Below are 25278 nucleotides of genomic sequence, written 5' to 3'. Positions count from 1 at the left end.
AAAATCGTATATTATATTGTCATAATTTATGTTATGATGTTGAGAAGATGATATTATCATTATATGACATCAATATATTACTTAGATTGAATCAAACGAGAAGACAGATGCCAAATATACATCAATTTGTGATGTAAATACCATATCAGCTGACAGACTGCAAAACTCTTTGCTGTCAGGAACTAAAATTTTGCATTTAATTGATCATGGAATTAAGGATGATTACAATCATGAAAATAAAAATAAAAAGACTGTTATGTGATGATTTACCCTCCACTATTCTGCGATCAAATTGTTTTCTTGGGACTTCTGTCTTAGGAAGTCTTGTGCCTTCTCAATTAGGTGTGAACCATAAGTCTACATACATTAGGTGAGAGCCATAGGCCTGAAGACTTGGCCGCAACTCAAAGATCGACTCGATCTATATACATCTGCCAATAGATCCGGCATCTTTAGGCACTGAGATCCTGCGAATGCAACATGCAAGCTACAAAATGGATGGACTATCTATTAGTGCTAACAGTTTGTGCCTCCGAAGCAGCAACCTGCGGTAAGACAAATGATGCACAGAGCATCCATTTTCCAGGTGCAACGAGGCGGACCTTGTGCATTTCTAGGTCAACGACTTCCTCACACAGTGCCATGTTAATCCTCTGCGTACAAAAACCAGTTAACTTGAATTAGCACAAGAATGATGTCGAGAAAGGAGGTACTGGTCAGGATAAGCGTAACCTGACCTCGTGAAAATCATACTCAGGATTCTGCGCCTTCGAAAATCCATATACATGAATCTTCGGCGGAGAGCAACCCGGCCTTGGTTTCTTCCTGACTATTCCTCTAAATGCATCTGTTAACATAAGAAATTCAAGAATTGAGCAGAAGCAAGTCATGATGATATCTTGACAGATGTATATCGTTCAGCTCTGGCTTCTGGTAAAAATCGATCCACCAAACAATATACAAGAAATCTAATTGAAGAGGCAATTATATACCACCATGATGTTAGTCAAGTGTGAGTACAATGTTTTGAGCAACAGTAACATATGAGAGTCCTATTTAGCTAACCTTTTTTAATAGGATGTATAAGAAAAATTGCATTGCCAGATATGTTTAAAATCTCAACACAATAAGCTAATTACAAACATACCTAAGAATTCCACGGCATCATTTGGCAAATTCATAACCACTTGCGTAATAGAATAAGGATGTTGATTGGCAAACATTGCAATGATGAACCTCCTGCCATCCATGTTGAAAACCTGAGCAGTACATAAATTAGAGATGTTTATGTATCCTGTAAATGCCAGTTTGCAGCATTAAGAAAATTGATTAATTATCTCCAAATTATGGTAACATGCAGAAAGCAAAGAACAAAAAGGCAATAAATAAGAACTACGAAGTCATTAAACATGCTTTACAAATGTGAATATATACAACTGCTGCTAGTGGCAGTCCCATACATACAGGCATGACATAAATGTCAAAGCCATCTCGTTTCTTTCAACAGGCAGTAGAACATTGTTCTCAAAAGACAATAAGTTGCTCCAAATTAGCCACAAATAAACCATTTTAAATTGATAAGAACATAAAATTGGATTAACGGCGCAACTAGCAAAAGCTGAAATATCACTTAAACCATTTAGTCAAACATTGAAATTTGAAATACCATTTTAAACTCTAAGGTTAACAAATTAAATGATTTCACATGACTCGTTATCAGTTCTAATTTATGAATGTTCAATAAATGCATTACTCCGACCACCCCAAAATTGTTGTGTTTGTCTATAAATACATCATTCACAGAGGCCAATAGTGCAAAAAATAACTGCTGTTACTCGATAGCACTACACATCAGTATTGTAGCAACATAGTAGCTAAAAATGGCAAAATATTATATATATATATATGTATATATATATATATATGTATGTATATATATATATGTATGTATATATATATATGTATGTATATATATATATATATGTATATATATATATATGTATATATATATATATATATATGTATATATATATATATATGTATATATATATATATATAAAGGCTACAAATATTTGAATCATGATCATACTATTTTGAGGATTAAAACAATCACTACAAATCTTTGAAAATGATAGCTCATCATACCTCCACTTTTCTCTCAAGCCTGTTGAGGACAATGTTTCTTTCAAGATACTCCACAGCATTGGGGTTTAGATCATTGGCAAATACATACTTTACTTTCTTTGCTGCAGAAATAGCTATTGGGCCAACACCAGAGAATACATCACCTGTCCATTGATGTATAAACATGTCATACGTGCATTTATAATTTCTATTCTAATGAAATAATGAACTGTTGACAATTAAGATCTTTCATCAACCAAATATATTGTGTTATCATGTCTAGCTCCTACAAGTTCATCGAAATAGAACCTACTTAACAACAAGAAATTTCACAAACACAAAAACAGATGTTGGCAAACTTGCATGCTGGTTTAAAATGATATGGAACTATGAAGAAATATCATCTAATGACTGCATATCCAATATATCAACCAAATATAACTAAAAATTCTCATGTATCAACCAGATACCCTTACCTATCAGATGAGTTAAGAGATGTGAATCATACCAAATATGTACCAATGGAGATCAAAATCCACAAAATGCAACAACTACATGCATGTAATTGATCTTGAATCGCTCAATAATCACTGAATAAGGGGCTATTAGGACATAACAAAAAATAGATGATATTATGGCTAAACTTTGATGCAAGAATTTAATTGCATAACTTAATTCACCAAATTAATTAAATAACATGTTCGACCAGCTTTTTTTAGTCTTCATATGTGTTTTAATGTTTCCACACAACAGTGACACACACACGCACACATCTATATATAAACACATGAAAGAAGAACAGCAATCTTTATGATGGTACATTCACATGCACAGTTTTAATTTAAAATATTTAAGCAACGAGCAAGAAGCTGCATATCTTACTTATTACCAGTTGGAAAAAACTAAATAGCATATCAGAGCATTAGCATATTATTAAATCTAAAGAGTATCCTTAACAACTTGCACTTAGTCAATTACAGCACCAGTAACTCAAAACAACCAAGAGATACTTACAGACTATATCAGAGCTTGCAAAACTATCGATAAGTCGTTGCCTCTCAGTTGCCAACTTAGAGTTCCAATAACTGCAGCGGGAAGAAGAAACATAGTTAAATTGATGATCCTAATCTTTGTAATTAATCACAAGGCATAATGAAGTGACTATGACTTCTTAAATACTAAAGAAAATTAAGAAACTCAGTATTAAAGAAAAGAATAAGGTGAATTATGAAGATTGATGAAAAAAATTTACTCAGAAACATTAAATTTTGATAGTTAATTGTAAACTGGATTACACTACATTATTCAACTATATAACTTAAATTCTTCAGTCTTTGTATCTTATTTAGTCATCTTCTTTCTATAAGCTGTTGCATGAAACCCCTGACAGGGAACAATTAGTCAAAAGAACATGCTGCACTAAAATGATCTTCACAGGACAGTCTTATGTACTTCATTCACGCTTTACATTACTGAATTTGGTGTGGTCTTTTGACAACGAAAAGAGAACCTGAAATATAAGCATGTAAACTTGCAAGTAGCTTTTTCTAATGCTTGAATTAACTGACTGATTGAAATTGAATCCTGCATAAGATTTACACGAGTCTAGTGTTCAGCCCATGTATATCAGTGAGGCAATTTTCAAATAATTACAAAAAAAATTGCATACTTCTAATACAAATCAAGATGAATATGAAAATGAGAATCATACACTGTTCCTAGATCAACTTGGAAACGAATACCATTCTCCACAACCGTCGTTACAAGAGAATGATTGCCAGCCAATACTTCAAGCTGCATGGTTCTGTAATCATTTTGTATAGCATCAGTTTTGTTCACTACTGTCTGTATCTTTGGCTTGTTCTTATCCAAGACGACCTGGACAAGAGAAACTCATCAAAATTCTGGACAATCCTTATTATTTGATTGCTAAATATGAAATCTGTGGAAAATTTCTTGAGACCTGTGCAATAAGCTTCTTGTAAGATTGGTGCTCATCTCGTAAATTCAAGTGTGCAATATGCCCAACCGTTTCAAATCCAGTGGGAATAGTCATACCGTCAGGTAGCAAGGCTTCAAGAAGCTGCAAAAGGCAGCTTAGACCTTCAATATGTTGAAGAGCAAAGGATATCACAAAAAGAAAAATGAGGGGATTATAAAGGATAAGCAATCTATCAAAAACAGAATCTTGAATATGTACAAAAGACTTAAATATACCTCACTCATCTGCCAATAGTCATAAGATAAGGTCAGCTGGCATTGCACAAGCTCAAATGCTAAAGGCTTGCTCTGGTGTGGATCATACTTTAAGGCAGCCTGGAAAGATAAAATAATTCACTACATGCTTAGGACAACATCTATTCAGCTTAGCATGAAAACAATTTTCAGGTTCAAAGTCAATAAAATATCTATTTAAAAATTTGATAGGAAACAGTGTTCTAAAATATACAAAGCCACAAGCAAAATGGAGCTAAATGAATTACTCAAGCAAATTTCTGGAGTTTCGACACATATGGCGAGCACCACAGGGATGTCTCCCGGAGATAGCTCCGTAGTGCAATGGCAGCAGCACACATACACAAACTTGCACTCTGTATATTTGCTAAGCATGATTTTCTTTTCTTTTCTTTTAATTTCTTTTGCCTGCGGTGTCACTCTATGTTCTGAGGATCACTCATCATGCATCAAACACTTTCTCCAATGGCATACCATGTTACCATGTGTACTTAAAATACTGAAACTCCAAACCAACTTCTCAATTGTGACATGGAAAGATAAGTGAAGTACTTATAACTCTTCTGCAAATAATCATTGATTTTTTCTAGTGATGCCAAATGGTCCTATGAAGCAACAGCACAACAGTTGCAACAGAGTCTGTACTTGTAGCATCTTGAAAGTTCTACAGTCTCATAGTAATCTCAGAACACGACTCTATTCTTCTCAGAAATCCTCAATGAATCTATATCAATGAGGGCAGCAAGAAATCCTCTTTTCTAGGAACCAGATATTTCACAAAAAGATGACCAAGTGGAACTTTAATACTCAACTCAGTAATATATACCTTTTTTCCCTAAAAATGACACAGAAACTAGTAAATTATACTGAGATGTACTAAAAGCAACTAAGTTGACCATTGCTACTTGCGCACTGATACTGCCCAGACCACAATCCTGGAACCCACTAGACTATCCTAGCCTAGAATGCTAATGTGACTCCATGGTGCACTGAAAACATCTCCTAAATGGCAACTGCAGGAAGGAATGTAACTGTCACATTTCATTTTTTTTAGCTAATGGAGCAGATACTCCATTCTTTAACAGAGAGTTGAATGTAATGCAAACTAATGCAATTAAAGGGATAATCAAACAACTTTTTTTACTTTAGGGTGCTTGCAATGCACTGTCAAGTTCTGTTCAAGCTAATCAAACAAGTTTTTCCTTGGTGATACAACTAGTATAAATCAGAATGAAACTAAAATATGTAATGTACCATTAAAATAAAACAGAAGGACTAACAAAGGAATCACAGTCACTATCATCAAACTAAAACAGGACTCACAAACCAATCGTAGGCACCTTGACGGCTTCTGGGAGCTCAGCCACAGGTTTCTTGGCATGTCGCTGATCCAAGAGCAGCAGCCTAGTAGGACCTCTCCACCTCAATCCTTTGAAGTCATCTCCAAGCAAACCACTCAAATCCTCTCCCTCCTCTTCATCTCCTTCTCCAATCACTTCAATAACAGCAAAATCATTCTTTCCAATACTCTTCCTCACTCCATCAACCCCATCCTTACTCTTCAATTTCTTCTTCTTTGGCCGCGACATCTTCGCCAGATTCCTGAACTTCAAGAACCCACGGAAATTGAACTCCTTCACGAGCTTCTCCCTGTACAGCACCGGACTCAGTGCCATCTTCCCGTCGTCCGGTCTCCCGTCCGCCCTCGCTGCCAGCGAATTAAGCCGAGACCCGCCGTCCCCTTCGGCATCTCGAAGCATCCTCCTGATCTCGGGGTCCACTTCATCGCCAGGAACCCTAGCGACGTTGCGGACACGGGGCCAGTTGAGGAGGTGGCCGCGGAGGCGGCGCTCGAGGGCGGAGCACTCCTCTGCGGGGACCCTAAGGGCGGCGACATCATAAACGCGGGAGAAGCTCGCCCTGTCGAAAGAGCTGCCTCCGCCGCCGTCATCGTCCGCCTCGGAATCCGGCGGCGACGACTGTGGTTCCGGGACGCGGCCGCCGCGAAGGGACGGACCGTACAGGAAAGATAAGGGTCGGTGGGGATCGACGGCTAGGGTTAGGATTGCATTCGAGGAGTAAGAGGCGGCAGCGGCGGCGGGGGATTTGGAGAGGAGGCGTCGAGTGGAGGAGATGGAAAGGGAAAACGTGAAGAGATGGTTAGTGCGGACCGCAGCTACCGAACAACAACACCTCATACTCTTCGATTGGGGAAAACGTAACTCCACTAAATCGGATATATAAATAAATCGTGAGGGTGCATATATAAAAGCAAACTTACATATACATCCTTTTAAATTGATATATGACAAAATTGATATATATATATATATATATATATATATATATATATATATATATATATATATATATATATATTACACTTAACTAATATATATAGGTTGATATGGTGGGTCCCAAATGGCAACATCATATGAGAATAAATAAGTCTTTTGTTCTAATACTCCTAAATCAATGTCGGACGATCTTATCACAACAAAGATAATATCATCCAATTTATCATTATTTAATATTTTTTATTGATCATCAAATTTTTCAGTGTTCTCTGAAATGCTGTTACTCAATAAAATACAATATTGACACTATATTAGGATGAAAAATATAAAAGAAAAAGAAAATATAAAGACACCATCGTCTCGATGTGCAATCAGTGCATTTGCACACAAAAAAAAAAGACTATTTTTGTGAGTCTTTAATAACCAGTTTGAATATTTCTAAATTTAATATTTATTTGTTAATTTTTGGTTTCTTTGCAAGAGGCCCTCCAAGACGACCCGCTTCTTCTCCATCGCCTGCTCCACCAGAATCCTCCTCCGGTGGAGCTCCGCCGATGGCGTCCAATCCTTCACCTCCTTTGCGGTCGTTGCTGGTCTGCCGCTGGAGAACTGGCACGCGACGAAGAAGAGCCACGACGACGTGCACAGGATCGAGCAAAGCCGGCCCCAAAAGACCATCACCGAGAGGCTCGCTACGAGCAGAAAGATCCCGGTGGCCCCACCTCTATTTCTCGCTGGCCCCAGCGGGGCCTTTCTGGGAGGTGGTGTCATCTTCTGCCGTGCCCTCGGCACCGTGGACTCCCGGAGCGCCACCAAGCTCGCCAGCGACAAGCGAGAGGAAGTGGAGGAGGAGGAGGAAGAAGAAGAAGACAACGACGAGGCGGAATATGAGGAAGAGGAAAAGATAGATGCTGCCCTCTCGTCGTCGTCATCCGCCAATTTCCGATCTGATGAATCCAATTTCGGCTCCTTTTCCTCTTTCTCTCCACGATTCTGAAATCAATTCATCCACAAGAAATCAACAAAGGAACAAAAAAGACCAATTTGCGCCGGTTGTCGCATCAAATTCAAGAAAGGATCCCGCACCAGAGAGGCAACCGAAGCCGATGACCGAAAAATCCTGGCAAGAATCCGACTCCTCCAGCGCCGCCGGGGGTAGCTTCCCTTATTCGGTTCAACATCACCGCAGCGCGGCTCCACCTCGTCCTCAGGAACCACAACAGCGAAACAGAGGAAGCTGCCGTTGTGCCTCTTCCTTTCCCCCATGACGACTCAGAGCCGAGCCCGAGGGTTAGGGATCGACGAAGAAGAAGAAGGGGGCTTGTCGTGGCTGATGTGATGTGTTAAAATAGAGTTGTTGAGGCGTTTTCGGTCGTCTTCCCCCTCGAAAGATTACGACAATGGTGGGGGGATGAGAACAGAACGACTCGACTATGTATACGGAGAGGGAGTGGAGGGGTGGCGTTTCCTTTCCGTTCCGTTATCCATCTCAGCAACCGTTTCGGATTCGACTGGCACGTTTGCCTCTACACCATCTCAACCCACTAAAGCGGGTCCAGTCTGACTTCCAATCACAGAGCAGGTAGACGAGACGCGTAATCCGTGAACGACACGGAAAGCATCGGTGGGCCCTCACCGACTTCATTTGACTCCATTGACCCCGGCAGAACGGGCGTCGAAGTGCCAGGCGAGATTCCTGGGAGGGCCTTTTCGTCCTTTCAGGTATGAAGGGAGCGACTTCCACTCATCTACCATCTCGTTGACCGGCGTTTGCTCACGGGTTAGTGGTTGACGGAGTCAACCGAACGTGCTTTCTTCCTTCTTCACTCGTTTTTCTCCAGGGGCCCACATGGAACATTAGCCCGAATTATTATATTATTTCGCCATTATATTTTAATCTAATTGGCGGGAACGATACGCGTCTCCATTTCGTGACTTAAATCGTATTTAGAGCGTATATAGATAATATTTATCATCGTAATCAACCGTGACATGATATAAAGGTGATGTGAATGATAAAAGCTACCATATTAAATGGACCCATCGAGTCATGATTGGGCTATTGCAAGATCGCATCGATTATCATAAAACTCATGTGTTATTCATGGGATTAATTGAAGGACTCATTTTAAATCCGTAAGGTGGTTCTTATCATGAAACGATTTAAGTCACGCATTCTAATTTCAAAAATGAAACAAATAACCTCCTTTGTCCTAAAATAGTCAGGTGCATTACTGGTTGGATTGATACGAAAATAATTAATATTTTTTTATATTTTTTAGAATATTAAAATTATTCTTTTTCGATAAAATTATTAGAAATTAAAGAAATATTAAAATTATTTTTTTCTATCATTTTTACATCAATCCAAGATGTCATATGTTATGTTCTTTTGTCAATGCAACTAATAATGTTAGGACAATTGAGGTTACTTGTTTGATTTTTATACTTCAAAAACCATGATTGTAATAGGATCCAAGTATAGAGGATAATTAATAATTAATTCTTTTTTTTATCATTATACAAAGATTTCAAAAGATACTAATGTTAATTAGAGTTCTAATTTTATATGTGCTAAACTTAAATATAGATGAACAAACACAAAATTCATTGAAATGAGAGGTGATGAATACAAATATATATATATATATATATATATATATATATATATATATCAATTTGATGTTCTATTTATATGTAAATAATCAAACTTCACTCGTTGATATATAATTTGTTTCTTCTATTCAAGTACTATATTAAATAAATATTCATATATTCAAAAATTAGATTAGATATATTAGGTTTGATGGATAACCTATAAATTTTAGAATTGAATTTGGCATCTAATTAATATACTTTTACCTTGGCAAATATGAATCCGATTGATTATTATTTGAATTTTGATATTGACATTATTTAACTTCACATTAATCCTGTCTGCTGTATCACCAAATATATTTCTTTTGTGCCTACTGAATTTTAATTAGAAAAAGAAAAATAGATCAATTTCTTAATATTCCTGCTGACAAGCTGAACGCTGTCGTCACACGGACAGCAGAACAGTACACGTAAAGCCTGAGGGCTTTTTGGTAAATCACGTCATCGGATCCCACTATTCCCGCGCGGAACTGTAAAAGATGCTCTCCGACGCTGATTGCAGTCTTCTCCTATACATTCAAATGACTAAAATACCCTTGTCCTTCACAAAATGTCACTTGAACGTATGGTAATAACGTGAGTAGCATAGTCCATAAGGGTCAATACAACGTTTGTGGCCTCAGGTCTCATCTTACTGCCGACCAACCCCCTTTCGCCATCCTTTGGCATCTAAGGCGATTCAATTACTGCCGCGTAATTGAATCGGGCAGTCGAGGGTTTCTCTCCTGGCCTCGCAAAAAATTGATTTTGGTTCATTTGATCTGTTGGATTTTGAGGGAGGAGAGAGATTGTATCGATCTCGATGATGGAGGAATTGAGCTTGGCGGCTGGGAGGCTCTCGAGCTGGTGGGATGAGATCAACGAGTCGGACCGGTGGCAGGACGGCGTGTTCTACTTCCTCTGCTCTGCCTACGCACTTGTCTCCTGCGTCGCTCTGGTCACAACCTCCTTTCCCCTATCTTTTTATCATCTGTTTATGTGATTTGCCTGTTTCAATTTGGGATTTTGTTGTTGCTACGGAGGGATGTGAGCTGCTTTCGTTTTCGAAATTATGTTTAGCTCATAAAATTTGTGACTTCTTTTCCTAAAGTTTAGTCTCCAGAAGTTTATTTTCTGATGCAATTTGAAATTTGTTTGACCTTAAAACACCTGATTAGTTATCTGTATAAATTTCCTCTATCCGGTTCCATGGATTCTAGAATATCATCTCTTTTTTTTTATTCAAAGGATATATGACTGGTAGTTTTCTGTTCTGCTAGTTGGTTAGATTTTAGAAGGTACAGGAACCAGACGAATAATACAATTTTCAAGGTTTTTTTAAATCTGGACAAGCAGATGGTGAGACTTTAGACGCAGCAATGATTGGTATAAGATTGTTTGTTTTCTGAAAAATTGGATAAATCCCCCCAAGAAAGTCGAGGCTTGTGATAATGAATCAAGTGCTATCAAACAACTTGTGAGAGGATAATTGCCGGTTGTTTGAGGATTGGGTGGTGTATTCACTGTTTCCTGCTTGTTGTTTTGTGCTTTTGTAGGGTGAGTTGTCTGCAGTCCTATTACTGTTGGTAACAGGTGATGGGGCCATTCTTTGGTCGTGTTCTTTTGACAAATTATTAGTCGGACAATATAATCCATTTTTGCCTCAAAATAAAAAAATGATCTGAAATATTTATTTTCTTTCAATTTTTGTTGCTAATCTCAAGAAGTTCCATCAGCATTTCAGCAGAATATTTTGGTTGGATTTCAGAGCTCATAACCTCTATAATTTTTTCAGGTTCAATTGATACGGATCCAGCTACGAGTGCCTGAATATGGTTGGACAACGCAGAAGGTTTTCCATTTCATGAATTTTATTGTAAATGGAGGTGAATGGAACTACTTGATCACTGTAACTTCTAATTTCATTTCCATTTAACAATTACTGATGCTTATGTCATTGTTGCAGTACGTGCTGTGGAGTTTGGATTTCATGCTCAAGTATTTCTTTTCCGGCCTAGGGTAAATGCATTCCAAGATTGATTTGTTGCTATGAGCAGTCAACTACATGTTTTATGGGGCATTTGGATTTCTAAGTTGATAAAGGATCATGTAAATGAACTGATATTAGGGCTAAAGGAAAATATATTGCTATGAGAAATCAAGAGAAAACAAAATGTTAGCAGAGCACATACATTACCTGATTCATGATACTATAAAGCTTTTCAAATTTTCCTTTTATGATAAGAACATCTCTATAGTAGGAACCAAGTATGTTACTCAAGAGATTTTTGTCACAATCATATCGTTAAGGGGAGTTATAACTCAAATCTTCAATATTATATATGGCTCAGTAGGATTCTCTGGTTCAGGCAAAGGCCTCCTCCAAGAGGTACCAGATCGTATGTCTGATACTTGTCCTTGCACAAACTGGTAAATAGCAATCGGTATTTACCTTACCAACCAAATTTTAAAACCATGATTTTATGCTGAGTAATGCATATTGGTAACTAATATGCATGTCTACGCAACATGAATTCATGGAATATCTTGTCATGCACTTGTGTGAACAGAGGAATTTATATTTTCCAACGACTTCATCAAGAACTCTTGTTTTCACAAATTTGTTGTAGCAAGTTATAGAACAAAAACTACCGGTCGAGTTTTAGCATTTTTTGTTACATTATCTATATATTATTGCTGTAGTAGATCTATGACTCAGGTTGTTATTTATGCAGCGATATTTTCACCAAAATTTTCTAATGCTCTTCAGAAGATTAATACCCCCCTCAAAATATATCCTTGGTTTCGACGGCCTTTCGTCATACCTATAGTGATTCAACTCAAAGTAGGACTTTTAATCAGCACAAAATTATACTGTTTTATATATTATCATAAGGAAATTTTAAACTTTTGCATATATTATCATACTTCTTGTTCCTAGCTGCTTGTGTTTAGCATTCTGTTAAACTTTGTCAGGTGATGAGTATTTGGTAATTGTTTTCTTTGCCAACAAGATTATTGATGTGGAACAAGAAGAGACTGAGAGAGAATTTGGGATACCAGATATCTTTTTTCTTTGGATAACTAAGATCTCAATAGAAATTCATAAATTCATATGAGACAATCCTAGATTGGCTCACAATCCCTGTCCTCTCTCCTTCTATAAATGTTTACATTAATGACCTTAGCCATCACAAACATAATTAATTGACTCAATTTGCAAAGACAAATTACATGACATCATTAGTTCTTTCTGCCATGAAACTTATTAGCTTGAAAATTGATAGCTTGGATTTTGGTAGCTTCGAACTTGATGTCTTGAAACTTGGTGACTTGAACTTGAGACCTCTCTTTTCTATGCATTTATCTAAAATGTATTTTAATGTTCATTAGAGAAACCCCAATCCAAGTTTCCAACACATTAAATGTATGCAGTTTGCAGCCTTCTAGGCAAAGTTATGACAAATTTTTCTAAATTTTATTAATCCAGTCTGGGTCAATTTGAGATCAAACTCTGATCTATTCCTGTACTGCATCAATCATGCTTCCTATGTCTCGATTGAAAGAAAAAACTTCAATTGGAATTTGTTACTAACATTCAACAACTGATCTGGACCTTTTGTTATTCTACCAGGTATTTACTCTCACACTGTTAGATCTTCCTGGTTTGTTATTCTTCTCTACGTATACGCTGCTTGTCCTGTTCTGGGCAGAGATCTACCATCAGGCAAGTTTGATAAGTATTTCTTTTTCATATGCCTGAATAGGTGTTGTGTTCATAGGATTCACTCAGCATCTTAACAAGATATTTTCTTTAATTCTCAGGCGAGAAGTCTTCCAACAAACAAGCTGAGGATTGCATACATCTGCGTTAATATTGTGATATATGTTATTCAGGTTTGTGCATACTCTGATGCTGTTGCTTGATACTTCTTTTTCTTTCATATAATTTGTTTCTGTGGTTAATCTGATAAATGTTCTTGTACCTGTGTGGAACCCCTCTGTTCTTATATAAATTAATCACATGTGAAAGAATCTTATTTTGACGATGGGTATATTGACTCACAATCAATTTATTTAGCTTTCGATATAGTATTCTTCACTTTGGTTTCCCGCATTTTGGCAAATGTTAACAATGTTTTATAAGTTATATCTTTAAAGTTTAGACATTATCACCTTAAGAAATATTCTTTTGTTACCATCTTAAGAAAAGAAAGTGCTTAAAGATACTCAGATCACATATGAGTTCAAAGTTACCACAATTTATTGCATCTTCTTTCACTTTATTTCAGTACTTATGAAAATCTATATCAGGTTTGTTTATGGATATACCTCTGGATAAATGACAACAGCATAATCGAGTTAGTCGGAAAAATCTTTATAGCAGGTAACCTAATCTTCACATTTCACTACTTGATTTTTTTTGTCTTCTCATTACTATGATAATGCTTACACATCTATAATTTCAGCGGTATCATTTATAGCTGCACTTGGATTCTTGGTATATGGAGGCAGGTAACAATGTGAAGCAAACATCTGTTTGCAAAGATTTCTTTATCATTTACTTAGCATTCTTCACGGTCTTGTTTTCTTTCTTTTTTCTGCTTAGGCTCTTTCTCATGCTAAGGAGGTTCCCGATTGAATCAAAAGGAAGGAGAAAGAAACTTCATGAGGTACTTCTTTTGAACAATTACTTTGACTCAAAAACAACCATATAAGTGGCTTTGTATTGTGGGTCGCTTCTCCGGATCCCATAACATGTACCTCTGACTTTGACCATCCCAATCGGCCCAGATGGAGGGGCATTGGGTAGCGAGGGGCCAATTTGACCATCTGAATCACTCCAGATGGAGGGCATTGGGTTGCAAGGGGCCAATTTGAGCCGTCACACTGAAATCATCATGACCTTCTCGGACGAATTTAGTATCACTATTATGACCCACTCCGAAAAGCTCTCTTGAAGCCCTATGTGGCTGACAACAAAGTCGTTACCTATATTTCCAGTCAAAAATTCATTGTTTGGGCAGTCTACAGCATTGATTTCTGCCACTTGACAGAATAAAAGCAGCTTGTTGCTTCCACTGAGACTATGGAACCTACTTTCTTGTTGTTATTTTCTCTTTATATCATACACTAATTAGGAATGTGGAATGTGACGCAGGTTGGATCTGTCACAGCTATATGTTTCACCTGCTTTCTTATACGATGCTTTATGGTAAGTAAATATCTCGAACAATACCTGCAAATTGCTGCTCATAAAGTTTTTGAAATGTGTATTTCTGACACCTCAGATATACAATGGCAAGATAATTTGCATATATCTGTTTATTTGTGCTTCTGAATGAAAAGTCTCTAAATAATGGCAATTTTCTTGTTTATTGTGAATGACTGCTATTAGAAATTGTGATTTCTGATCTAAAATTGCACTCCAGTCTAATTATTTTCATTCAAATGGTATTCAAGTTATGCTATAGTTCTGTTTTCGGAACTTGTCAATTTGTAGTTAATATGCTTCAGCAATAGCAGTATCAAGTAAATTATTTTGAGTTTGAATCAAACCAAGGTGAAATGCATGTACAAGTTCAAATAAATATCCATAGAGAAGTGATGCCACTGGATTACTGGTGGACTAGACATTCGTAGAGCCATAAAGAAAATGAACATATGCAAGTCTCCTACATCTGAAAACTAAGGTTTTCTGTTATTGCCTCAATAGGAAGCCTTATTATTGTTTTCATTTATTATTCATCTGTGGCTTTCTAGATAATTTTGCAGTAAGGTTACTTCGTCCTGTTCATAGTTTGGTCATGTTTAGTATATTGTGCCCATATCTTTGGAAGCTGATTCTTAGAGCTGCTATCAAATAGTCTCCACACTGTTGCTTTGAGAACTACAATTCATATAATCATGCTTGTCTACATGATTTTGCTCCTTGATTGTAGGTCGGGTTATCTGCATTTGATGCAGAGGCATCTCTCGTGGTTCTGGATCATCCCATATTAGACCTCATATATTACATGGTATGTTAAATCTAAAGTTTCATAAAGATGGTTATATTATTTGTTATAACCATATAAGAACATGATTGTTGTTTCGACAGCTGACCGAAATACTCCCCTCGGCACTTGTTCTTTACATACTTCGGAAGCTTCCTCCCAAGCGAGTATCAGCTCAATACCACCCCATCCGGTAGCAGGAACAAAATGCCGCCACGAGCTCGTCGCTGGGGCTACTAAACTTGGATTTTATTTGAAGGTTGCGGTATTTGGAAGCAGTAACAGACTTAAAATGAGAGGCTGGATCAAAGCTATTTGGTTGATAGTCTCTTTGTGCAAGCTTCCCAATGAGATATTTTCACAGCAGGAGAGGTGTGGAGTTGTTAGTAGTGAACATTGCAGGAAAAAATTATTTGATTTAATTTCTTAGAATATTTTTACTTGAGGAGCTCAATGGTGGAAAAAAAAATTCATATAGCCGATCTCAAGTAGTTGGGATATTTTGGTTTGTTGGATATTTCGGTTTGTTGAGATGTGGATCTCATTGTGCTGTTATGACAGTGATTTGTTTGTGATGACATATTTATGATTGTAATCCAGTTTGTGATGATGATGCTTTGCAAGTTTGTAGGAAGAAGCATATCTGAGTCTAAATTCTGCAAATGGAATACTAAGCAGTGAAGTAGATGGGTAATTATAAAAGCTTTTCCACTGGTTTTAGATACTGATTGGATTGATATATACGGATCGGGATTTACCTATCGACTCAATCAAGTATTGACAGTCAATTATTTAGCTTGATGCTGATATATTACCATTTTGTTTTTATCTTTGATTATTATACTAAGTTTCTTAAATTATTTTAAACAAAAAGGGATTTGGTGTAAAAAAAACAAATATGGTTTTACTCATCAAATACATACCATCTAAATAATATATGAAAACAGAATTCTCCTCAAAGCTTTGCTGAGTGTATCTTACTCAATGTCTTTTGATTTTTTTCACTCGTGAAAAGTATTCAAATCATTATTTACCTCAGTTCCTCAACAAACATTATAAACTACTCATGGCATTCTTTTGGCTTTCAATCTTATTATCTGGCAGATGTATGAAACTGTTAGCTCAAGATGGACACATATCCAACACTAGAACAGAAACAAGATATCCATTATACACTGCACAACAACAATATATGTTCTTAGATTCGATCTGCATTTAACCATAGCTTTTATCAATTTATACACCGCCATAATTACTCGCCGACTTTACCACTAAACAACAATTTCCAACAGGAGCAATCAGGCTTTACTATACAGTCTTTTCCAGTACTTACATCAATTGACCTGCATGTTACTCCTATATATACAAGTAGGAAGAACATGAAATAACAGCAGAGAAGGTAGCATAGGCCCGTCGACGTGTGGTGAGATGAGAAGCAGTTTCAGCAGTCCTTGGTCCTGGAATAATATGGTGGCAGGGAGGCGCAGTTTTCGTTCATGTGTGGGTATGGCTGCATGGTATTGTAACCCGGTAACTCCATTCGATATCTACCCTTGATTTGACAGTAAGGAAGCTTCACATTGTCATCTTTGTTACACCACTTTGGCAGACGGCTCGAGTTGCTCTCGAAAAAGTTGAGGGTGTAGGCATCTTTGATCTGCATGGCATGGAGAATTAGCTGGAACTAGAAAGCACAGAGTGACATTTTGAAATATCACTGCAGATTAGCTATAGATTATAAGTACAAACTACGTGCAGTTTAATTTACACCAAGAAAAACAGGTTGTCATATAATGGGTTTTTTTTGGAGATGACAAACAACACATAATGACAGTTGCTCCAACAAGTCAAGTGGACTTACGGTAAACTCGGTAACTTGAATGGAGCTGGCATTTGAACCAAACAATCCTGCTGCCTTGTACATTTCAAGAATGAAAGCTACACATGAGGTTGATTTCCCATCCGTGTAGACCCAATCGTCTTGTTCAGGAATTGTCAACAAGTTATCAAAGGATGTTCCATTCTTTTCTGCTTCAACAATAATTTCAGGCAGCTCGAGACCCTGCATATCAATTTTACCAAAGTTGATGAATACACAAAGAAAAACTCAACGTTCACTAATTTACAAGTGTGTCTAGACAAGATATAAAGGGCAGATTTTGAAATATGAAATTGTAAGGAGAAAGGGCAGATTTTGAACCTAGAAGAGCTCAGATCTGAATGTAATTAACATAAAGAAATAGAAGAGATGTCCTGTTGCATGCTATTCCTAGTACCTTAAAGTTGTGCAATGATTCAACCAATCCCTCTAAGGTTAAGTGCAAAGATTGATAATTATATCACAAACTGTAGAATTCTAGCAAAATGTCAGGAGGGAAGGAAGGAATGACAAGCATAGATGGAACCAACATCAGAACTTAGTGCTCTCGTTGAAGCTTAATCCTTGATGCTGGAATCAGCATATTTGGGTTAAATCCACGTAATTAGAAATTTCTTTTAGTTCTACAAAGCATGGCTTTAAAACCTCGAGCACTGTACCTGTATTGATCACTGGTCGAACAAAAAAAAAAGAACTGGATTGGAAGGCCCAAAAGGGGTTGTCAATTTGTCGTCAGACGGATAAATGCCATCCGGTATGGACTGGTTCGGACAGTATTTAGAACCATGCCACAAAAAGTATATTCCAATATAAGTTCTACAGAAGAAAATGTCAATCTAAAAGAAATAGTTCGCTTTTACTTTCCCAAGACTATAAATGTTAGATGATATGCCTAGAGAAAAGGAGGGTGGGGAAGCTATCCTACATAGTTACTTCTTCAGATACTCGACTTTTTGCGGTATAACTGCACCTTGTAACCTTATCTGTTACATTGTTAAACATTCTTGCTATTTTTTCTTTTGTTGTTTAAAATGTTCCAGAAAAAGGTATGTAGCGTCAAATGAGTATGTAGAAATATTAACCAAGGGTTTTCTCACCAAAACTTCAACAAAATTTAATGTTGACATTCTCCTTTAAGCATGTCAAAATATTAAGAACAACTATGAAGATTTTTTACCACATGCCTTTTTATTCTCATTAAACATAGGTGAACAACGTGTTTTTCATCAACATTTAGTAGACATTCTTGGAAGTGAAAAATCTAGGTCATATTCTGAAGGACTGGGCTATTTAACATACTTTTGGCCTAAAGAAGAGAAATTGTGATATAAAGAAAAAAAACTCCTCTCAGTTCAATACATAGATCTGTTGAACAGGAAAATGACACTAATAGTGCAGAAAGGAAAACTATGTTCCAACATGATGCAAACAACAAACCTGGGTTCCAAGTCGCTTGTTCAGGGCTTCATTCCACATATTTGCAGCATAAGCTGGCTGGATCTTATTCCACATTGTCATCACAGAAGCCACCTATAGCATCAACATTAGCATTAGAAAGTAATTTTAAAGTGAAGAACCATTAGCATAAAGTCTACTACACTTCAATAGAAAAAATTTACATAAGAATAATATAGATCAATCATGACTGTCAAGGAATCCTTATGAAGAATATAACTGATAGCATCACAGTTTGCGACCAACAATAAATATTCAATACATATGCATATGACATGAGTAGATACACAAGCCTTATGGTGGGAACAAATTTCAGTTCATACGCAAAGAAAAAGCAAGTAAACCATGAATAGAATAATCATAATAAGATTGAGAATCCAACGCACATACTATTGAAAGATAAATCAGTCTGTATAATTATATAGTGTGCTATGGCTTTTCAGCTGTAGTTTGTTCCTTCCCTTATTGCTTCAGCTGTGGTTTGTTTCTTTCCTTCTTGCTTCGGCTGTAGTTTGTTTCTTTTCTTCTTGCTTCGGCTGTAGCTTGTATCCACTAGCTAAAAGTAGACATAGATATTGTCCTCTCAATATTGTAACTCTATCTGATATATTTTCACCCCTACTTTTAAACCATTTTTGGCTCTATTCCCAATCTGCCAATTCAAAGAGCTCAATTTCACCAGATGACAATCCCAATTCTTTAAATAACCAATATTGATCCCTTCTATCGTCAACAAATGGTGGCCAACAAGGCTGATTGTTTGTTTAATTCAACTATAATCTACAAAATATTTGGATCAAGGATGCCAAATCCAATTCAAATATTATAAATACTGAGATGGACTTGCCTAGACAGCTACAAGGTCAGTGTGCTAGCAATCCTTTCAAGGACAATATATGCAAACATCCAAAATCCAATAGAAGCCAAGAAAGTCTAGAAGAAACGAGTACCCCAGACCTTTCAAGAAAGAACAAAACTTCTCATATTCCGCTTTATAAATCAAGATATTGCTTAAAGAAAACACATGATTGAATCCACTATAATCAATGATATATCATTTTCAGTGAATTAATGCATTAAAGAATGAGTCCATACCAACGTTCTTACACAGACTAAAAAAATTAGCTATGGCCAGATGCACAAACTTCATAAGAATGACAAAATTATCAATTATCAATGACAACCAGGTGCAGCAACCACAATTAACCTAATAAAGTTGTATTTGATAAAAGTAAGCACAAAAGGGCTCAAATTAAGGACATAGGCTTCAAAGTATGGAATTAGCAAATAACATACCACATGTGAATCTAGGGGCGGTGGATAGTTATCGCTTATAGTATCTATCCAACTGAAGATCATATTATGATAACCATAAGGCTTATCTAACATGCTTTTTCCATACTCCCAAGCTGCAGTATTATTAAATTTTGCTCTCACATCTGGATGAAGAGGAAGCAATGAAATATGTGGATTTGAATCATCTTTGGTAAGCTCAAACTCCCACCATTCCTCCCATGGTAGAATAGCTATTACATCTTCTCCCTATAAAGAAGTAATTGGGTCCACGATAATTAGATAAAGAAGAAAAACTGCTATTCTACAACTGATGTCATAGTAAAGAAACTATATATAACAAATTTGAGTGCTTGTATGCCCCTAAATAACAGCAATATCATACCAGTCAGCAGAAAATCTTTGACCTTAAGAACTTTGCGTTTAGATAGCTCAAACAAATTAAATAGACCAAGTACTACTACTACGTAAACTGAAAAACATTAATATATATGTCACTGTTAGAAAGTTCTATTGCAAATTTTTGCTTCTCAAAATTTTTTATAGTTTATCCAGCACATATTTAAAAAAGAAACTCAGGGCACATGTGCATATGATTTGAGATTTAAGATTGTCCAGAATCCAAGTAATGACAGATGTGTGAGTTTTTCATTAATTCTTCTTTAAAAAATGTAATTCTCAACTAAAACAATGTACACGAGAACAAGTAGGCTTAAATAGTAAAATTTTATTATCTATCAAAAAGGCCCTGAAGACCTTCAGCCTGTAGCTCTGTACACAACCATGCAAAGTACACTTTTTATTTCCATTAACAAGCAATTTTTCTCAACTTAGAACAGAAAACATAGGTTTAACTGTTTAAGTGGTGTAACAAGATTCAAGTATGTGTAAAGAAGTTCATAAACTCCTCTACGTAGGCACATCTTATCATCTGATTGACATGGCAAATGATCACAGTCAAACTTGGTGAATGTAACTCATGAGAGAAGCTCAATTATTCTGAGGTAAACTTAACTTTAAGTTCAAAAATCAATAGTAGATTTGTTCGGTAAACATCTTGAACAAAGAGACAACAAACCTATCTGAAATGCTTGTTATAGAACATGCAACCACAGGATGGCATTGTTTAAATCTTTTTGTAACATTACAACACTACATGTATGACATGAAGGATCGATGATAAGCAACACAGATAAATATATAAAAATATGACACAAAACATTCATACGGATAAAATGTAGAACTGTTGTAGAAATAAATTAAATCTAACCTTGTCATTCTCATTGCCTGACTCGCCAACCCAAAGTTTTCCTTCAGAATCCCTTAGGCAAACTGCAGTATGACCAGCATAGGCCCCAGTGACCCACTTTTCTAAAGTCTCAAAGCCACCCCAACGGCCACGGATCTTTGATATAGCCAAGAAGTCCCCTGAGTGAATATCATCGATATTGATACTTGAAATCCATGGTTGGGGTCGTTCCTCAAATGTAGCCCCCATATGCTTTTTCAGGAAAGCAAGATTTGAGCTTTCACCCCATCCAGTATTTGTAAATAAAGGAAAAACATCCCACATGGCCCGAAGAGTTCCAATCATCCCAGATTCCATAAGAAAAATTGACACACCATTATGTTTTACCTGATATCGCAAAAGTATTACCAAAAACAATTTACTGGAAGTCAGGAGTTATAGCCTTTTACAACATATAAATCTTTCCATCCAATGTAAAAAGATATGGAAACAACTTACATATTCATATTCAGCTTCTCCCTCCCACTCATGAAAATCAAGAGTATGTTCCCGTGACAATAAGTAGTAATCCCATGTCACGCGGTAGGGAGTGGCAAAGACATAAAGATCCATGCATGTCCAACTATGGGCATTGTTAGTCTGGACAAAAAGAAAACAATACATTAGCTTTTATACTTTCATATAAAAGGTAAACTAGAACCTCAAATGACAGAAATAAAGCATCCATGTTACTTTTAAGAGATCCAAGAGGAGGATCAACAAAGAGTTGCACAGAATGCCTTTGATTTATGGTAGTTGGGTAAGCAGACTCGCAGAATTGCATTAAAACTTTATAATGGTCATGGTTCAAGATCAAATATCAGATAGGTGCAGTCTGCACAAAACTTCCAATCAAAGCATGGATAGAATTATGGACCAATCAGCACTGATCAGAATGCCTTAATTTGTCTTAAACTACATCGTATGGCCTTAGAACAGTCAAGATTTCATATATTTCAATGATCAAAATATCTTTTGATAAAAATGGTGCAAATTTCAAAAAGATAGCCTCAGCACCTCTTCATGATTGCAAATTCACAATCCTCTCTTGAAATTCCCCCCTTCCTGTACGATCCCAACCAAGATGGAAGCGAGAGAAGAAGAAAAGGGAGAAATGAGGAGTCAGTTAGAATATCGACCTTTGCTGGCACGAGAAGAGGCGGAGAGAAGAATAAAGGTCTATCTTCCTCCATTCTTTGCCTTCTTTTTTTTGTTTCGGCACTGGCCAATTTACCTGTCAGTATGGTGGGGTTCTTACAGGTCCAGACTCCAGAGAAAGGACCAGTGCGAAGTCCAGGATTAAGATTTGAAACCTTAGTTCTTGTAGCCTATTTTATCAGATGAAAAGTGTGGTTCTTTGGTGATGTACATTAAATATTCAATGATAACTTTAACCCTCTTTAGTTTGAGAAAAATCTAGGATAAAATCCTTTACTCAAGAAAAAAAAACCTTAAATCCTTCATTAAAAAAAAAAAGTTGAAGTATCTCATAGAAGTAAGTACTTAGAGAACCCAGTACAACCAAGTGGTTGAGATGTATATTAAATTACTTAAAGATATCCCACCTGACTGCAATGAACCAACTTTCTATTAAGCACAACTTTTGAATCCTGAGGAACAAATTTACTTAAAAACACAACAAAAAATGCAACCCAAGATCAAGAACATTGTCTTCTTTGTCCACCTTGACATGGACAATGCTGCAAGAAGCATTATCATCCATTATCCAGCATAACCATAGAATCTGTCTTCCACTAGATCATCAGAAAAGGAAAAATAGAAAGGATTTGTTTTTTCTTCAGGCAAGAGACCATCTACCCATAACCACATTAATGGAGACTTGGAGAGTACTATCCACGACTTAAAGGTCATTCTTATCAAATTTCACTGCAAATCACAACCTGCTTAATGTGAGCAAGAAATATTTCCACCAAAGTAGGAACAAAGATAAGTTCCACCACAAATAAAAGACCCAAATGTAGATAAATGAATTTCCACATGTATTTTCTTTTACCTAGAAATCGATTTGGACAGTTCCAACATTAAAAACGGAGGTCCTATTGCCTGTGGACTTTCACCTAACCATCAAAACGAAGGATAGTAACTGCGTCGTTCCAATAAACCCAAGTTCATCGAAACAGCCCTAACCTCCCAGCAAAAGAGAAAGGATCTTCGTTCAATTAAAAGGGCGGCGCTTCTTCTCTCCTAAATTAGGAGATGAGAAGCTGCAATCCGAACTTGTTATAGCAGTTATTGAGGAACTCGATCTCGATTTTCTAACCAATTTCACCCCAGTTGTAGATGAAACGTACAGCAACCTCTACCGATACCCCAATCCTCAACCAAAACAACACTCTGCGTTGCACCCAATTCTCGAGAAAAGAAAAAGAAACCCAAATAAGAAGTGATTTTTCAAGGCCCAAAAGAAAATTCCTCCACAAACCTTGATATGGAGCGTGCCGCCACCGAATTGGGACTGGCTCTTGTTGTGGAACTCCATCCACGCGGTGGTCTTGTAAAAGCACGCGCCTTTCCACTCGAGGTCGTCCTCGGCGGAGGAGGCCGCACCCACGAAGGTGGGGAGGAGGTCAACGGCGCTGCGGAGGGAGCGGAGGACGGGCCACGCCGCCCTGTGGGGGAGGAGAGGGAGCAGATCCACGGGACGGAAGGGGGCCTTCCAAGAGCCCGCATCGTCCCAGTCCCCGAGAAGAGAGGGCGAGCAGAAGAGAAGAAGGGAGGCGATCAGGAGTACGAGGGGGAAAGCGAGGAGCTTGAGAGCAGCCATCCGCTTCATGGTTTCTCAGGAGAGAAAGGAAGCCAAAGACGGAGGATGAACAGATCGTCACGAAAGACATGGAAAGGGAGGGGGCGTTTTATCGACGTGTGTATCTATGTCTGCACGCGTATATACAGGTCATCTACCTGTACATATGTACGATACGTATACGTTGTGGGCAAATATATCGTATAGTCCTATACAGGTCATCTACGAATTTACAGATATGCCTTTCCGGTCAATTTCCCAAAGTCCCCAAATTGGACTGTTCGCTGAAACCCTAATTAACATAAATTACTTCTTAAAACTTGTTAAATATCAATTATATCATTTAACTTAAACTAATTAATATCAATTATAATTTGAAGTGATTAATATAAATATGTTATTATTATGTATTCTCCATATAAATAATTAATCACTACAACTCGGATCACTTTAAAAGAAAAGGAAAAGGGAAAAATCAGTGTTCATCAAATCAAAGAAAATATTTGTTTCCGAAGGAAAAAAAAAAGAAGAATTTCATGTGATATTTTTCATGTAAATTTTGTCTTTTCATGTTATAGTATTTATTTATATGGTCCCAATCAATTTAAACTTTTTCTTGTTGTTTTGCATGACTAGAATCCTTTGCATGTCATTTTCTAGTCACTAGTCCAAATGCATTTTTTACATCAAATCCCCATCATAAGAGATTTTTGTCTATGTAAATTTAATATCTTTTTTAAAGGATAAAATTAGATCATGTGTATTTATAATATTTATATATTTTTTTTTATCAAAATATATCGGATTAGATTTCGAATCCTCGGAGTTATATGTGTAGGATCAGAAAAGTTTACAGAATCATATAGCATAAAAGCAAGGATACCAATTTGATATTGGAGCTAAGATTATAAACAACAACAATAATAAATTATCTCTAAATTAATTATATATTTTGGAGATATATTAGATTACTTTCCAAAGACTAAAGACACATACAATTTATGTACTGAGCTACATATCCATGCAATCACCATGTACTACTACTACTATATAGTAAAAATGTTAGGTTAAAATTACCATGTTACTCTCCCTTCTAAGTTTTCTTTTCCTTCTTTAATAAAGAGAAAATAAAATAAAGAAACCTTCAACAATTATAGGTTAAAAACAAAAAAATACTAATAAAAGTGATTGCAATTGTTCAGTTTTTATTTTTTTGCATAAAAATAGTACCAAAATAAAATTTGAAATAATTTTAGGCATTTGGATAGTTATTCAGTTTAGTAGGGTATAAACAAATTTGAAATTTTAAT

The 25278-nt window shown here is 36.6% G+C and overlaps 4 protein-coding genes across 4 annotated transcripts; 1 reads left to right on the top strand and 3 right to left on the bottom strand.

Annotated features, from left to right (window-relative positions):
• Positions 1-168: 168 nt before the first annotated feature.
• On the bottom strand, positions 169-6589 carry LOC104000316 (tRNA (guanine(37)-N1)-methyltransferase 1). The gene is made up of 9 exons (XM_009422326.3): positions 5700-6589; positions 4342-4440; positions 4088-4207; positions 3836-4002; positions 3139-3209; positions 2146-2288; positions 1148-1259; positions 738-847; positions 169-653 (listed from the first exon to the last, which is right to left on the bottom strand). The coding sequence occupies exons 1-9, from the start codon at positions 6555-6557 to the stop codon at positions 504-506; spliced, it is 1830 nt and encodes a 609-aa protein (XP_009420601.2). The 5' UTR covers positions 6558-6589; the 3' UTR covers positions 169-503.
• Positions 6590-6875: 286 nt separating this feature from the next.
• On the bottom strand, positions 6876-8055 carry LOC135595470 (uncharacterized). Its single transcript, XM_065086404.1, has 2 exons — positions 7743-8055; positions 6876-7649 (listed from the first exon to the last, which is right to left on the bottom strand). The coding sequence occupies exons 1-2, from the start codon at positions 7920-7922 to the stop codon at positions 7101-7103; spliced, it is 729 nt and encodes a 242-aa protein (XP_064942476.1). The 5' UTR covers positions 7923-8055; the 3' UTR covers positions 6876-7100.
• Positions 8056-9943: 1888 nt separating this feature from the next.
• On the top strand, positions 9944-15912 carry LOC135595469 (tobamovirus multiplication protein 1-like). The gene is made up of 11 exons (XM_065086403.1): positions 9944-10251; positions 11089-11179; positions 11260-11312; positions 12928-13020; positions 13119-13190; positions 13608-13680; positions 13763-13808; positions 13903-13966; positions 14455-14508; positions 15236-15313; positions 15394-15912. The coding sequence occupies exons 1-11, from the start codon at positions 10117-10119 to the stop codon at positions 15484-15486; spliced, it is 852 nt and encodes a 283-aa protein (XP_064942475.1). The 5' UTR covers positions 9944-10116; the 3' UTR covers positions 15487-15912.
• Positions 15913-16435: 523 nt separating this feature from the next.
• Positions 16436-24064, bottom strand: LOC135595468 (uncharacterized). Its single transcript, XM_065086402.1, has 7 exons — positions 23648-24064; positions 21664-21804; positions 21187-21552; positions 19920-20165; positions 18606-18698; positions 17151-17351; positions 16436-16946 (listed from the first exon to the last, which is right to left on the bottom strand). Exons 1-7 carry the CDS (start codon positions 23996-23998, stop codon positions 16731-16733), a joined length of 1614 nt encoding a protein of 537 aa, XP_064942474.1. The 5' UTR covers positions 23999-24064; the 3' UTR covers positions 16436-16730.
• Positions 24065-25278: the final 1214 nt, after the last annotated feature.

Source organism: Musa acuminata, chromosome BXJ1-10 (assembly GCF_036884655.1).
Source record: "Musa acuminata AAA Group cultivar baxijiao chromosome BXJ1-10, Cavendish_Baxijiao_AAA, whole genome shotgun sequence".
Lineage (NCBI taxonomy): Eukaryota > Viridiplantae > Streptophyta > Magnoliopsida > Zingiberales > Musaceae > Musa > Musa acuminata.
Note: the sequence above shows the minus strand (reverse complement) of the source record. Positions and strands in the feature narration are given on the sequence as shown.